This window comes from Entelurus aequoreus, linkage group LG06, assembly GCF_033978785.1.
Source record: "Entelurus aequoreus isolate RoL-2023_Sb linkage group LG06, RoL_Eaeq_v1.1, whole genome shotgun sequence".
Classification (NCBI taxonomy): Eukaryota; Metazoa; Chordata; class Actinopteri; order Syngnathiformes; family Syngnathidae; genus Entelurus; species Entelurus aequoreus.
Genome location: NC_084736.1, coordinates 3,587,290 through 3,605,104, shown reverse-complemented (window position 1 = coordinate 3,605,104; position 17,815 = coordinate 3,587,290). Strand labels below are relative to the sequence as shown.

The 17,815-nt window shown below is 39.2% G+C and overlaps 1 protein-coding gene across 1 annotated transcript; it reads left to right on the top strand.

Moving 5' to 3' along the window:
* Positions 1 to 3,783: 3,783 nt before the first annotated feature.
* LOC133651408 (histone chaperone asf1b-B) lies at positions 3,784 to 17,749 on the top strand. Its single transcript, XM_062049353.1, has 4 exons — positions 3,784 to 4,177; positions 9,119 to 9,234; positions 9,300 to 9,476; positions 17,149 to 17,749. Exons 1-4 carry the CDS (start codon positions 4,069 to 4,071, stop codon positions 17,338 to 17,340), a joined length of 594 nt encoding a protein of 197 aa, XP_061905337.1. The 5' UTR covers positions 3,784 to 4,068; the 3' UTR covers positions 17,341 to 17,749.
* Positions 17,750 to 17,815: the final 66 nt, after the last annotated feature.

Below are 17,815 nucleotides of genomic sequence, written 5' to 3'. Positions count from 1 at the left end.
CCCAGAGTCCCAGGAATGACAGCAGACCCAGAGTCCCAGGAATGACAACAGACCCAGAGTCCCAGGAATGACAGCAGACCCAGAGTCCCAGGAATGACACCAGACCCAGAGTCCCAGGAATGACACCAGACCCAGAGTCCCAGTAATGACAGCAGACCCAGAGTCCCAGGAATGACACCAGACCCAGAGTCCCAGGAATGACACCAGACCCAGAGTCCCAGTAATGACAGCAGACCCAGAGTCCCAGGAATGACAGCAGACCCAGAGTCCCAGGAATGACAGCAGACCCAGAGTCCCAGGAATGACACCAGACCCAGAGTCCCAGGAATGACACCAGACCCAGAGTCCCAGGAATGACAGCAGACCCAGGGTCCCAGGAATGACAGCAGACCCAGAGTCCCAGGAATGACAGCAGACCCAGAGTCCCAGGAATGACAGCAGACCCAGAGTCCCAGGAATGACACCAGACCCAGAGTCCCAGGAATGACACCAGACCCAGAGTCCCAGTAATGACAGCAGACCCAGAGTCCCAGTAATGACAGCAGACCCAGAGTCCCAGTAATGACAGCAGACCCAGATATATATATATATATAATTATATATATATATATATATGTATATAATTAACAAAAAACGAAACAATTTCACAAACAAAATTCACAAAAGACACAACAAATTACAATTTCAGAAAACATCACCGCCTTCCGCCCGAGTGCAGCTGGGATAGGCTCCAGCACCCCTTGCAACCCCGAGAGGGACAAGCGGTAGGAAATGGATAGATGTTGTTAGTTGAACTTTTCAAATAAAATACAATTAAGAAAATAAAATGACATTTTCATTATAAATGAACAAATTTGATCTATTATTTGTATTATTATTTCGTCGTTTTATCTCACTTTGTAGTCGGTGAACATGCTGACGTGAACACAATCCTGCACAAGGAGGCACTTCTGTATGTAAAAAGGAAAAAAATATTTTACTTTATTTTTTTATTTTTTTTTTTACAAAATGCATGAAAAATGTTTAATGGTAGGAGGCCACGGGGAAGACCCAGGACACGTTGGGAAGACTATGTCTCCCGGCTGGCCTGGGAACGCCTCGGGATCCCCCGGGAGGAGCTGGACCAAGTGGCTGGGGAGAGGAAAGTCTGGGCTTCCCTGCTTAGGCTGCTGCCCCCGCGACCCCACCTCGGATAAGCGGAAGAAGATGGATGGATGGATGGAATACATTCACATTATTACTAGGGAAAAAAATATTTTTTTTTAAAATTAACAAAATGGATGAAAAATGTTTAATGAATACATTCACATTATTGACGTAATTGTGTTCATTATTTTATCTCACGTTGGAGCCGCTGACTGATCAGGAAAACAAACATTCCTCCACCAGGGGGCGCCATTTCAAGTAACCGGATGTCAATTGCCGTCTTCCGGCGCACTATTTTTTTTGTATGAAATATATTAAAACATTTATAAAATACCAAAACAACAACAAATGTATGAACATAATCTATGTGTTTGAATTTCTTTATTTTATTTCAGCTTTTGTTCTCACGTTGAAGTGCGAAACTAACATTTCACGAGACAACAAAAGACAAAACGATTTACAATTTTAGAATCCAATTTAGCAAATGACACACAACACTACACAATTTCAAAAAGCACGTAAACAAAAGACACCATTTTATTCATTTCCAAAACATAATTGCCAAAACAATTCACAATTTCACGAACGGAATTAACTAAAAGACACAAGAAATTACAATTTCAGAAAACATAAACAAGCGGCAGGAAATGGGTGAATGTTGTTAGTTGAACATTTGAAATAAAATACAATTAAGAAAATAAAATGCATCGTGACATGTTCATCATAAATGAACTCATTTTATGTTTTCTTTGTGATATTTCATAATTTTATCTCACTTTGTCGCCGGTGAACAAGCTGATGTGAACTCAATCCTGCACAAGGAGGCACTTCTGTATGTAAAAATGGAAAAAAAAAAATGTAATTTAACAAAATGCAAAAAAAAAATTGAATGAATACATTCGCATTATTGATGTAATTGTGTTCATTATTTTATCTCATGTTGTAGCCGCTGACTGATCAGGAAAACTAACATTTATTTATTTATTTACACCATGACACAAACCCTATAACGAAACCTTTATTTATAATGTGCAACATTTACAGATAAGCAAATAAATAATAGTGATCAAAACAGTACAAAACAACGCCATGGGGGTTGTAAACTCAATAAAGCAACTAAAATAGAATGCAAAATATACATATGTAACAAAGTGTAAATCCATAGGCTCACATAAATTCCGTAAATAATCCAAATTTGGAGCTCAGCATCATAGTTTTCACAGCTTTTTGGTTGTTAGAGGTAGAAAGCGTTTTAAAGTAAAGTTCTAATTCTTTTTTAAAGGCACAAAAAACAAGTCGGGTATTGAGAAACGTACATTTATGAATTTAAAACTTAGCCAATAGTATAAGGAAGTTGCAAAGGTAAAATTCCTTTTCAAATTTTTTTTTCATAATGTGTAAATCCAAATAGGACATCTTTACAGTTTTTCCCATTTGCTTACACACAAATTTTCTAACTGTGTGTCTTTTTTTTTTTTTAATGATTTACACACTTTTCCAAACACCACATTAAATGTTCTTAATTCCTAGATTATTTGCAAAATGACACACTTGGGCCAAAACTTATATGCCCATTCATCAAAATAAAGCAAGCATTTGTGAAAATGCAGTTTTATTGTCATCTCACTCACACACTTCAAATGATAAGACACTATTGGAGTGAGTTACCCAGAACACTGATAAATACATTGGTAAAAAACCCTATTTTACTATAAGAAATCACATGTTTGGGGCATTTTGCATGACCATTTTAGCATATGTGATGAATGATTACTGTAACTTGACAAAATATATTGGCTAATCCATAACAATTGTCATTGTTTACTTTGAAGTGGGCCTATACGTAAGGACCTAAAGAGAAAGTACAAATATCCTGTCATCTTTTCAAAAGCTGCTCAACAATGATGCTGCAAACTGCAAATATGTATTTTGACCACAGTCAGGTACAGTAACATATTACAGTAGTCAACAGTGACATGCAGTACAAATTTAAATATGAGACAAATAAAAAAAGACTTGGAAAAAAATCTGGAGATAAATAAAAATGACAGCATAGAGTACAGACTACATGTGCAGACTTAGGCAACAGCGAGGTTTGAAAAAAAATCTGGAGATAAATATGTGTGTATCACAACTTTAGTGTGTGTGCAAGATGGGAAGGTGTGTGTAAAGCATTGTGTGTAATATTTTGCAAAAACTGTGAAGTAGAGTCTATGCCTATAATATTAGGCAAATCTGCACAGTGTTTTTTTTACTGTGTGTAGACTTCGTTAACTGTTTGAAAATTAAAAATTTAGTGTGTAAGCAGTTGGGGGGAAAACTGTGAAACAAAGCACAAATAGGAAAACCAAACGTTCTGTGATGTTATGAGCTAGGGAACATTAGAACTCCACTACCCAGCATGCAACAGTAGTGACGAGCATGCGCGGGAGCCCCGTGAAGTGTGGTTGTATGTCGCCATGCCGGTGTGGTTACGAGCACTGCTGCGTGAGTAAACGTTGAGAAGTCAGCCGACACGCCTCGTCTGCATTATTTACGATTATTTACAATTTATTATTACAATTTATTACAATTATTATTTACAATTAGACAGACACGTTCCTCCATCAGGGGGCGCCAGTTCAAGTAACCGGATGTTAACGACTTGCCGTCTTCCGGCGCACGGCATTGTGGGTAGGTGGTCAAAGCGGCGGGAGTATAATACTCAAAACATTTCTCTTGTTCAAAAAAAGATTCATTTTTTGGATATTATGCAACATACTTTAGTGCATTGTGTCGTTTGAGTCGCATTTAGAAGCTATTCCGGTGGTCAAGGTGAAGACAAAAGTGAGTTTGTCTTCATTTCAAGCTTCCCCCACCGTAAAAAAAGAGCTTTGAAGCGCCTGTTTTTGGACTTAGCATCGTGCTAGCTGGCGGGCAACAATGGCGAAAGTGCAGGTGTTAAATGTGGCCGTCTTGGACAACCCCAGCCCCTTTGGGAACCCCTTCCAGTTCGAAATCACCTTCGAGTGCATGGAAGACCTCCCCGAAGGTGAGTAAATACCACTGAAGTGTCCTGTTGTCACTAACATGACTTAACTGCTAACGTTCACAGGCGGTTACATACAGTGAGTCCGCCAGAGTTTGCTCAGTCTGCAAGTTTGAGACTTCTCCCACTGGGAAATGTCTGAAATGTTCATCAAAGATGTATTTCCACTGTTAGAGACATCATCTAAAAAGAAAAATCCGGAAATCACATTGTATGATTTTTTTTTACATGACTTATTTGTATGTTACTGTCAATCAATCAATCAATGTTTATTCATATAGCCCTAAATCACGAGTGTCTCAAAGGGCTGCACAAGCCACAACGACATCCTCGGTACAGATCCCACATCAGGGCAAGGAAAAACTCAACCCAATGAGACAATGAGAAACCTTGGAGAGGACCACAGATGTGGGGACCCTCCTCCCCTAGGGCGACCGGTGCAATGGACGTCAGGTGGATGTAACATAATATTATGTGAGTCCAGTCCATAGTGGATCTAACATAATAGTGTAAGAGTCCAGTCCATAGTGGATCTAACATAATAGTGTGATAGTCCAGTCCATAGTGGATCTAACATAATAGTGTGAGAGTCCAGTCCATAGTGGATCTAACATAATAGTGAGAGTCCAGTCCATAGTGGATGTAACATAATAGTGCGAGAGTCCAGTCCATAGTGGATCTAACATAATAGTGTGATAGTCCAGTCCATAGTGGATCTAACATAATATTGTGAGAGTCCAGTCCATAGTGGATCTAGTTAATAGTGTGAAAGTCCAGTCCATAGTGGATCTAACATAATAGTGAAAGTCCAGTCCATAGTGGATCTAACATAATAGTGTGAGAGTCCAGTCCATAATGGATCTAACATAATAGTGAGAGTCCAGTCCATAGTGGATCTAGTTAATAGTGTGAATGTCCAGTCCATAGTGGATCTAACATAATAGTGTGAGAGTCCAGTCCATAGTGGATCTAGCATAATAGTGTGAGTCCAGTCCATAGTGGATCTAACATAATAGTGTGAGAGTCCAGTCCATAGTGGATCTAGCATAATAGTGAGAGAGTCCAGTCCATAGTGGATCTAACATAATAGTGAGAGAGTCCAGTCCATAGTGGATCTAACATAATAGTGTGAGAGTCCAGTACATAGTGGATCTAACATAATAGTGTGAGTCCAGTCCATAGTGGATCTAACATAATAGTGAGAGTCCAGTCCATAGTGGATCTAACATAATAGTGTGAGAGTCAAGTCCATAGTGGATCTAACATACTAGTGAGAGAGTCCAGTCCATAGTGGATCTAACATAATAGTGAGAGAGTCCAGTCCATAGTGGATCTAACATAATAGTGTGAGAGTCCAGTACATAGTGGATCTAACATAATAGTGTGAGTCCAGTCCATAGTGGATCTAACATAATAGTGAGAGTCCAGTCCATAGTGGATCTAACATAATAGTGTGAGAGTCAAGTCCATAGTGGATCTAACATAATAGTGAGAGAGTCCAGTCCATAGTGGATCTAACATAATAGTGTGAGAGTCCAGTCCATAGTGGATCTAACATAATAGTGTGAGTGTCCAGTCCATAGTGGATCTAACATAATAGTGTGAGAGTCCAGTCCATAGTGGATCAAACATAATAGTGTGAGAGTCCAGTCCATTGTGGATCTAACATAATATTGTGAGAGTCCAGTCCATAGTGGATCTAACGTAATAGTGTGAGTGTCCAGTCCATAGTGGATCTAACATAATAGTGTGAGTGTCCAGTCCATAGTGGATCTAACATAATAGTGTGAGAGTCCAGTCCATAGTGGATCTAACATAAAAGTGTGAGTGTCCAGTCCATAGTGGATCTAACATAATAGTGTGAGAGTCCAGTCCATAGTGGATCAAACATAATAGTGTGAGAGTCCAGTCCATTGTGGATCTAACATAATATTGTGAGAGTCCAGTCCATAGTGGATCTAACATAATATTGTGAGAGTCCAGTCCATAGTGGATCAAACATAATAGTGTGAGTGTCCAGTCCATAGTGGATCTAACATAATAGTGTGAGAGTCCAGTCCATAGTGGATCTAACATAATAGTGTGAGAGTCCAGTCCATAGTGGATCTAACTTAATAGTGTGAGAGTCCAGTCCATAGTGGATCCAACATAATTGTGAGAGTCCAGTCCGGTGGCATTGTTGTGTGTGGACACGGATAAGGTTAGGTGGGATTTACCCTGGATAACCTATTAACCGGCCTAAAGTCACCTGTGCAGCCCACAGTCAGTCAAGGTCCAACTGCTACCATGGGCAAGACCAAAGAGCTGTCAAAAGAGACCAGAGACAAAATTGTAGAGCTCCACAAAGCTGGAAAAGGCTATGGCACAATTGGGAAGCAGCTTGGTGAGAATAGATCAACTGTTGCAGCAATTGTTAGAACATGGAAGAGGCTAAGCATGACTGCTAATCTACCTCGGACTGGGGCTCCATGTAAGATCTCTCCTCGTGGGGCATCACTCATGAGAAGAAAAGTGAGGAATCAGCCCAGAACTACAGGTGAATGACCTGAAGGGAGCTGGGACCACTGTTTCCAAGGCTACTATCAGTATAGTGCTTTAAAATCATGCATCGCACGGAAGGTTCCCCTGCTTAAGTCAGCCCATGTCCAGGCCCGTCTGAAGTTTGCCAACAGCCATCTGGATGATCCAGAGGAGTCATTGGGGAAAGTCATGTGGTCAGATGAGACCAAAATATAACTTTTTGGTATAAACTCCACTCATCGAGTTTGGAGGGAAAAAAAGGATGAGTATCATCCCAAGAACACCATCCCTACAGTGAAGCATGGGGGTGGTAGCATCATGCTTTGGGGGTGCTTTTCAGCAAAGGGGACAGGACGACTGCACTGTATTAAGGAGAGGATGAACGGGTCCGTGTATTGTGAGGTTTTGGCCAAAAACCTCCTTCTCTCAGTCAGAGCATTGAAGATGGGTGGTGGCTGGGTCTTCCAACATGACAATGACAGCCAGGATAACCAAGGAGTGGCTCCATACCAAGCATATCAAGGTTCTGGAGTGGCCTAGCCAGTCTCCAGACCTAAATCCAATAGAAGATCTTTGGAGGGAGCTGAAACTTTGTGTTGCTCGGCCACAGCCCCGAAACCTGACAGATCTAGATAAGATTTGTGTGGAGGAGTGGGCCAAAATCCCTGTTGCGGTGTGTACAAACCTGATGAAGAACTATAGGAAACTTTTGACTTCTGTAATTGCCAACAAAGGCTTCTGCACTAAATATTAACACTGATGTTCTCATGTGTGCAAATACATACGAACCCCAGTAACATACAAATAAATCATACAATGTGATTTCCGGATTTTTCTTTTTAGATGATGTCTCTAACAGTGGATATACATCTATGATGAACATTTCAGACCTCGCCCTAATTTCTAAGTGGGAGAACTTGCAAAATTGCAGGGTGTGCAAATACTTGAGGACCTCACTGTAGCTTTAATTACTCACAGTTGACGTTAAGAGTGCTAATACTCCCTAAGGCACACTGAAAATTAGGGATGATGTTTGATAAGAAATTATCGAGTTCGAGCCTATTATCGAATCCTCTTATCGAACCGATTCCTTATCGATTCTCTTATCGAGTCCAGATAGGTTGTTGTATATGGAAAAAACCACACAATATTTGGTTTAACAAAAGCTCACTTTTATTATATAATAAAAAAATAAAATCTAATAAATAAGTAAATATTGACTGTTACCCACCTAAAAAAATAAAATAAATAAATATTGACTGTTACCCAAAGTATATTAAGTGGGATTTTTCAGAGAAACAAATATATACAGTAACACAAAAACAACCTGTCTCTGTGATCACTATAGGGGTATAAATAATAATATAGTGTTAAATAAAATCAGTCCCTTGGGCACAAAACTGAAAATAATACAGCTCTCCAAAAAGTGCACTTCTGCTGCTATTGGAACATAACTGTTTGTTATGATGCTTTGACATTTTTGCACTTTATTTCTTTATTGAAAGAAAATTCTATGAAGAGAAAAGTTCTTTGCAAATGTGGTTACAATGCTAATAAATGAAAAGTTAAAGCTAAAAAAAGAAATACACTTTATTGAATTAACATTATTTCTTTATGGGGAAAAAATGTTATGAGCTAGAGAATATAACAACTACACTACCCAGCATGCAACGGGAGTTACGAGCATGCGCGGTAGCCCCGAAAAGTGTTGCATGTTGCCACGCTGTGAAAGTAAACATCAAGAACTCAGCCAACACGCCTCGTCTGCATTATTTATAATTAGACAGACAACACATCTACAGTGTGAATTTGTTTTGTTTACAAGGAAAGAAAAACAAAAGTTAAAAAAGGGAGATATGTTGTATATATATGGATGTGCTGCGGTTGTTTTAAGAACGTTGCGACAGCTGCCATAAAGGAGGTGCGGTGCTAGCCTGGTTGCTATGTTTCCGGTTGGTCGTAAAAGTGTCATGTGTTTTACCCTGCTAAAATCTCTCAGTAAAGTTATTCGATGGATTATACCTTTTGTTTTGAACTTTATTGCACCTTGGAGTGCTTTTTCCCGTCCATTGTTTTCCTGCTTTCGCTATCTGCGCCTAATGACTGAGCTACGTGACGTCATTTCTTGTGATGTCCCACGGAGCATTTCTGGTCGGGACAGGATTCGAATAAAGAATCAACTCTTTTCCTTTACTATAGTGGTCTCGATAACGGGTACCGGTTCTCAAAAAGGGATTCGAGTCCGAGGACTCGGTTCTTTTCTTATCAAACAACCGGGAAAACCGGTTTCGAGTATCATCCCTACTGAAAATATTTAAACCTGCACTTTGTGTCCCTTTGGTCCCTGATTATTTTTGTCAGTCTTCTATGGGGAATGACACCTTCCATGCTTGATTAATGTGAAATCACTTCCTGTTTTGACAGACTTGGAGTGGAAGATCATCTATGTGGGCTCAGCGGAGAGCGAAGAGTATGATCAAGTCCTGGATTCCGTCTTGGTTGGACCGGTACCCGCTGGACGACATATGTTTGTTTTTCAGGTAGTAGTAAATGTACTGTGTTGTTGCTGTCAGAATGTTGTTGATATCCAGCCAAACCCCAACAGGCTGATGCACCAAACACTGGGTTGATCCCGGAGAGCGATGCTGTTGGTGTCACCGTAGTACTCATCACCTGCACGTACCGTGGCCAAGAGTTCATTCGCATCGGTTACTATGTGAACAACGAGTACACAGACCCGGAGCTTCGGGAGAACCCACCCATCAAGCCAGACTACACTCAGGTTAGACCTTCGACAGTTGACTTTTGGGCCAATTCTAAATTGGGTTTAAGTTGTTAGGTTTCATTTGAGCAAAATTCACACTTTTCTGCCTGTAGCAAGTTCTGGAATTGCCTCAATGAGTTATTAATTAAGGTAATTAGTAGAGCTGAAATGATTCCACAAGTAATTTGATTACAAACTATATTAGAGGAATTTTCTGTTTAGGTGTTGCACCGCGTGTTTAGGTCAGATCATACGCCCGCTGCGCTGCACAACACCGTTCCTTTAAATACGCTTGAGTTTAGTAAACTTTTTCGCCGACATAACTGGCAATGGCAGACGCCACAGAAAGCAGTGGACAAGAGCCATAACAAAACGAGGGAATTAAGAAGCGACAAAAGTTGTCTAAGGTGTGGGAACACTTCACACTAAAATTGAAGGAAAACGCAGTCTTATGCAAACATTGCAAAGTGGAGCTGGCATACCACAATAGCACAAGTTTGATGCTGTAGCACCTGTCGATAAGAGCATCCGATTGAGGGACGTCCGGAGGCGACGCAAGTCATCTATTATCAAATGTAAACTGAAAAGTTGTTAGTAAAATAAATGTTATTCATTTTGATAACCAGGATGTGTTCTCTCACTCCCACCAAGTCATCAAATGACGCCAAAGGGTGTGAAAACTAACAACGCTATCCCAGCTGTCGTGTTCAATTAGCCGTTCATTAGTAACCCCGCGAAAGTAGTCATGCAAAGTTATTCAAGTCATGCAACCACATGCTACTTGGGTAGCTTGCACTTGCACCCACTATAGTCTCTATAGCAGGGGTCACCAACGCGGTGCCCGCGGGCACCAGGTAGCCCGTAAGGACCAGATGAGTAGCCCGCTGGCCTGTTCTAAAAATAGCTCAAATAGCAGCACTTACCAGTGAGCTGCCTCTATTTTTTAAATTGTATTTATTTACTAGCAAGCTGGTCTCGCTTTGCCTGACATTTTTAATTCTAAGAGAGACAAAACTCAAATAGTATTTGAAAATCCAAGAAAATATTTTAAAGACTTGGTCTTCACTTGTTTAAATAAATTCATTAATGTTTTACTTTGCTTCTTATAACTTTCAGAAAGACCATTTTTGAGAAAAAATACAACCTTAAAAATGATTTTAGGATTTTTAAACACATATACCTTTTTACCTTTTAAATTCCTTCCTCTTCTTTCCTGACAATTTAAATCAATGTTCAGGTAAATTTATTGTTTTTATTGTAAAGAATAATAAACACATTTTAATTTAATTCTTCCTTTTAGCTTCTGTTTTTTCCACGAAGAATATTTGTGTAATATTTCTTCAAACTTGTTATGATTAAAATTCAAAAAAATTATTCTGGCAAATCTAGAAAAGCTGTAGAATCAAATTTAAATCTTATTTCAAAGTCTTTTGAATTTCTTTAAAAAAAATTTGTTCTGGAAAATGTAGAAGAAATAATGATTTGTCTTTGTTAGAAATATAGCTTGGTCCAATTTGTTATATATTCTAACAAAGTGTAGATTGGATTTTAACCTTTTTAAAATATGTCATCAAAATTCTAAAATTAATCTTAATCAGGAAAAATTACTAATGATGTTCCATAAATTATTTTTTTAATTTTTTCAAAAATGATTCGAATTAGCTAGTTTTTCTCTTCTTTTTTTCGGTTGAATTTTGAATTTTAAAGAGTCGAAATTGAAGATAAACTATGTTTCAAAATTAATTGTCATTTTTTTCGTGTTTTCTCCTCTTTTAAACCGATTAATTAAGTGTAAATATCATTAATTATTAATAATACCATAGAGTTAAAGGTAAATTGAGTAAATTGGCTATTTCTGGCAATTTATTTAAGTGTGTATCAAACTGGTAGCCCTTCGCATTAATCACTACCCAAGAAGTAGCTCTTGCTTTCAAAAAGGTTGGTGACCCCTGCTCTATAGCATCGGCGCCGATCTACATTTCTCCCAGTGGGTGCACGGACGGGTGGTAAATCTGACGCTACTTTTCTGAGCATGCGCGGTTTTTGCTTGGTGGTGACTCACCACTGGTTGCACATTTCAAATGCAGTATTAAAGGCACTACCTAATCCACTTTTTATGTTTGATATAATGAAAACTCTTCTTATTGGTTTATTTTTGATACTTAGAATATCGTTTTATTTGAACTTTCTCAGGGAATATTAATTTTGAACTCATTTTATATATATGTGTTTTCATCTCAAACATGTTATGATGGCAAAATGAACATTGATTACTATTTTGCATGCAATGAACTGTATTGCATTCTCAAAATGTTCAGCTGTTGTCGTCGTTATTAAGTGGTTTGTCTTTTTATATTGTGTATGTATGTTTGGCAGGTTAAAAACAGCTCAGCGGATTTGCGTGGAGAATCCACCGTTTAAACGGCACCGTATAATAATCATCAAAAACGCACAAGAGACAAGAACTTTGTTTATGCGGTCACACCACACATCACATAGGGCTGTGAGCGCACCTGTTTTTATTAGCACACACAAATTGACACAATCAACCACGGACGCATTTCAGCTGTGCGTGTCAGCCTTCAATAATGAAAACAGGCGTTTAGGAAATAAAAGACAATTAGGCCAAACGCAATAATTGAGGGCACATCTTAAAATGTATAATTAAACCTTAATTAAGCAAACATATTGCTCCGGCCCGGCTGCACCAAATAATATTATAAATCCATTTAATAAAGTCAAAATACAAATAAGGCAACAAGAGAAGTATCCCACACTTCTCTTTTGTAAAATACATTTGTACAGCCGATATGGGCATCTACATCAACTATATCAGGGGTCGGCAACCTTTACCACTCAAAGAGCCATTTTGGCAAGTTTCACAAATTAAAGAAAATAATGGGAGCCACAAAAAAATTTTTTAAATGAAAAACACCGCATACAAAGCTTAAATGCTTTGTGCTATGTTAACCAGGGGTCTCAGACACACGCACCGGCACGCACTTTAATGTGGAAATTTGATGTTAGTGCGGCCCGCGAGTTTTGAATGAATGGCGCTTGATAGCGTCATACTTGCCAACCCTCTCATTTTTTCCGGGAGACTCCCGAATATCAGGGCGTGATGGCACTGCTTTTGGCGCCCTCTACAGCCTGCCCAAACAGTGTACCTGCTCGACCACATGTAGAATGCAGTTTCAGCTTGCTCACGTAAGTGACAGCAAGGCGTACTAGTTCAGCAGCCACACAGCTTACACTGACGGTAGCCGTATAAAACAACATTAACACTGTTACGTTACAAATATGCGCCACACTTTGAACCCACACCAAAAAAGAATGACAAACACATTTCTGGAGAACATCTGCACTGTAACACAACATAAACACAACACAACCAATACCCAGAATCCCATGCAGCCCTAACTCTTCCGCTCAACCAACGCACGGAGGGGGGGGGGTTGATGTGTGGGGGGATTTGGTGGTAGCGGGGGTGTATAATCTAGACCGGAAGATTTAGGGCTGCATGGGATTCTGGTTATTGGTTGTGTTGTGTTTATGTTGTGTTACGGTGGGATGTTCTCCAGAAATGGGTTTTTCATTCTTTTTTGGTGTGGGTTCACAGTGTGGCGCATATTTGTAACGTAACAGTGTTAAAGTTGTTTGATACGGCTACCGTCAGTGTAAGCTGTGTGGCTGATGACTAAGTATGCTTTGCTGTCTCCTATGTGTGCAAGTAAAAGCTACATACATCATGTGGCCGGGCTAGCACGCTGTTTGTAAATGCTATAGAGAACAATTACTACAGTGCAATTAGGGCACTCCCTTAATTTAGTAATTAGAGTGAAAATAGGAATATATTTTCCCTGGGAGTTATCTAGGAGAGGCACTGAGATCCATAAGTCTCCTGGGAAAATCGGGGGGGTCGGCAAGTATGCATCTGAGCCACATCAGAGTGGTCAAAGAGCCGCATGCGGCCCCGGAGCCGCGGGTTGCCGACCCCTGAACTATATGATTTGCCTGAGAAGCTGGACAGAACACACACAAAAAAAATACATTTGATAGTATTCGATAGAATACTCGATTACTAAAATATTCGATAGCTAGGTGCACTTTTGCAAGGTAAGACTAAGTATTCATTAAACACAAGGCAGAGGTTTTATTTAACAAGTATATTTACTATTTTTGGGCATTGTGACATTACACAAAGTTTGAACATTAACACTGTGTTTGAATATAGGAAAATAAAGCACTGTGCTTTCATCAAATGATTATTTGGCATACCACTAGATGGAGCCCACACACCACTTAAGGTACATGTAATATAGTTTGAGAATCACTGCTGTAAACATTCATCCCGCAGCACCTGTAGTGAGCGAGTTCATCCAGAAGATGGTGCCATAGCACAAACATTAACACACATTTTCAGTGTCTTTGCTTGTGTTTTGTGAAAACTGTTGGCATTACGGCTGACAGCGATGTAAAATCCTTAAATTAGCCGCGCGGTTTTATAAGCCACAGGGTGCAAAGTGCAGAAAAAAGGTAGCGGCTTGTAGTCCAGAATTTATGATATTTGTCATTTTTTACTCCTGACTGCTCCCATGTCAGGTTCAAACACTGATGACATCTATTAAACAGACAACTGTTTGGGGCGGTATAGCTCGGTTGGTAGAGCGGCCGTGCCAGCAACTTGAGGGTTGCAGGTTCGATCCCCGCTTCCGCCATCCTAGTCACTGCCGTTGTGTCCTTGGGCAAGACACTTTACCCACCTGCTCCCAGTGCCACCCACACTGGTTTGAATGTAACTTAGATATTGGGTTTCACTATGTAAAGCGCTTTGAGTCACTTGAGAAAAAGCGCTATATAAATGTAATTCACTTCACTTCACAAGAAGCAAGGAATCATGCAGAGACAGAGTTAAATTTAGCTCAATGAGGATAGACTTTTTGGGCTGTACTCTTAGTTACAGATCCAACCTACGCTCTAAAGCAGTGGTCCCCAACCATTGGTACCGGGCCGCGCAAGAAATAAAATAAATAAAAAAAATATTTTTATTTTTTATTAAATCAACATAAAAAACACAATTTATATATCTATATAGATCAATACAGTCTGCAGGGATACAGTCCGTAAGCACACATGATTCTATTTATTTTATGAAAAGGAAAAATCAATCCCCCCTTTTTCTCTTTTTTTGGTATTTTCCTGTAGCAGTTTCATGTCTTCCTTGGATCGATATTTCCCGCATCTACTTTGTTTTAGCGGTCAAGAATATTTCAGTTGTTTTTATCCTTCTTTGGGGACATTGTTGATAGTCATGTCATGTTCGGATGTACATTGTGGACGGCGTCTTTGCTCCACGTAAGTCTTTGCTGTCGTCCAGCATTCTGTTTTTATTGACTTTGTAGCCAGTTCAGTTTTAGTTTCGTTCTGCATAGTCAGACACATTTTACAACTGTCTGCATTACTTTATTTACAATAAACAAATCGATTATTGAAGTTTACTAATCGATTCTATAATCGTCCATGTCTGAATTGCGATGCGTATAAAAATTGATTATATTTCCTCCACCTGTAGTTGCGACGCAGGCACCCCACGTGACCTATGGTGGCCTAAGATGGTCAAACCAGGCAATCTTCACAACTCTTACTTTGTGACATTCCCACAGTAAATGAGTTCCTTCAGCTGCCTGACTTTATACATACTGTAACTTGCTAACAACCGTACCCATTTTAAACAACTTGCAATCTATTCAAAATGTTCAATTGACTCTGTTTATTTTTAATGAATCTCATTGACATTTTTCCAAGTATCTTTCCAAATCAATCATCCATTTCCGAACATGTGCATCATTTGCATTCCTAGTACGATGATCATTAAACCATAAAACCTTTTAAACATTTCTTTAAATTGTTTCCTGATTATAAAAAATGTGTCCTGCAGTTTGTGGCTATAATAAGTCACATTTTCAGAGGATATGCATGTTTTTAAAGAGATACCATTTAATTCAGAATCGGGTGTTTATTTAAGTGCAAATCTTGAATCATTTTGATTGAAAGTAAAGTGTGATGATCGACAGGCGGAACCTTTTTAATGGGCTATTGTTTTTGGCTGTGGAGGAAGTCAGGACACTGGATCCTACTACAGAAAAATACATTCTCAGGTGAAACACTCATGCCAATCAGTTTTACCAAGTAACATTTATTGTAAACTGTTCAAGATTATCATTGTCAAATGCACACAACTGTGTGTATACAGACAATTGTACATTTTGACTACCGTATTTCCTTGAATTGGCGCAGGGAATATAGTATTCGCACGTCTAGAATTACTGCCGGGTCTAACTCGTTTCTCAAAATAATTAACGCATACTTGGCCTTATCGCCGGTTCATTATTGACGCCGGATCAAATTCGTTTCGCAAAATATTAATTTTATTATCGCATGTCTATAATTTTCGCCGGGTCAAACTAGTTTCGCAAAATATTTAGCGTATGGCTAGAACTTCCACCGGGTCAAATTCGTTACGTCACGAGTGACGCTTTACCTGTCCTCATTTTCAAAATGGAGGAAGCTGCTTTCAGTAGTTTGCAATCGCACAAAGGAAAAAAGATAAAGAGCTATTCAGTAGGATTTAAGGTCCAAGCTATTGAATACCAGTACAGTATGCTAAAAAGAACAGTAAGCAGCTATGTTTTATTAATATACCGTAGCTGCGTGTGTCGAATACTGTATGAGTCATGAAATGACTCCCGCCTCCTGGTGGTAGAGGGCGCTGCCGCGCTAGTGATCCTTCTTGTGACTTCCGGTACTGCAGAAGAAGTGAACACACGCAGCCTCTGCCTGAACTTTTAACATGGAGGATTACATACCGGTATCTAAAATAAAACAGTTTTCTAAACCGGACTTTCAATGGAAGCAGGAGGTAATAATTAAAGGAATATCTCCATCGAGACAGAGAGACTTTTAAAACTGAAGAAAGAAAATAAGGAAGACTTCTATAAACAAGTTATCGATGCTTTTGGTCAGAAGGAGCTGCAAATGGACTCCATTTATAAGTACAGGTAAGACCATAATTAATGTTTTTTTTATTAAATGTGCTTTTCATGATGGTATGCTTACATCACACTCAAAGCGCACGCCTAAATTTACCGGATTCCTTTTGGTAAACGCCGGAGTGAGAAGAGGTTTTAAAATAATTACCGCATGCACGGCCATCCCGCCGGTTTCCGGTAAACGCCGGCGTGACAGGAGGTTTTAAATTAATTAGCGCCCCTGCGGCTATTCAAGGAAATACGGTATGTTTAATAACCATGTTGCACATACTTGGACAATACATTTTTTTTTAAATGGCATTAAAAAGCATTAAATTAGATTTGCTTGTAGAAGCCCTGTTATTGTCCAAGTCATGATTTGCTTGTTATTGAAGCCCCCTGCTTTTTATATATTTTGCCACAAATGCAGTTAGTTTTTGAGTGAGATTTATTTATGTGTAGTTTTTTGGTTTATATCTCTGGATAAATGTAATTGAGTGTTGAACAAGTTGTCAATAAATAACACACCGTGATGGCAATCAAATAGCAGCTGTTTATTTCATCACTCTTGTGTAAAAAGCACATAGTTATTATATATTTTTTTGTTGCAGAAAATAAAGTGAAACATTTTCATAAATTGTGTGTATGTTGTCTCTTTTCAGCTCCAGAGAAACATCTTAGCATCAAACCCCCGCGTCACCCGATTCCACATTAACTGGGAAGGCTGCGCCGAGCGAATGGAAGATTCTGAAAATGTGGATCCGTCTTCAAACTCCATGCTGCCTCCATCCTGTCTTCCAGGCAAAGCTCCGCCCTTGGGAATACTTCCAGACAATTCCATGGACTGCTTATAGAGATGTCCCCAGTTTGTTTTGTTAAAAGAACCCTTGGGACATTGTCGCATTGTACAGATTTTTTTGCCTTACAACTTCATTTCTTTCAAAGCTCTTCAACCATAAAGGCTTCAGATGAAGCAATATTAAAGTCGTTTTTACTCACGGGAGAGGAAATGCTCACAAGTGAAGTGAAAGCTTTCATTCACGCCAAGCGCAGTTGTGTCATGTCCGATGTCAGCAATAGTCCAATCAATGACAGGAGTTTGATCGTCTGACATTTTATTTTCACTATAGTTTGCACTTAAAATGTCTATACTCACACTGACGGATGGGATTATTGTTGCTGCCTTCATGTTTTGGTTTTTCTCTGTTTTGGGTACAAATTAAAAAATGTATTTGAATGCATTTTTGTGTTACAGATATTTGGAGTCATGTGTTTTTCTACAGCAAACTGGTAGCCAAGATGAACGGAAAAGGCATGAAAATATGATTT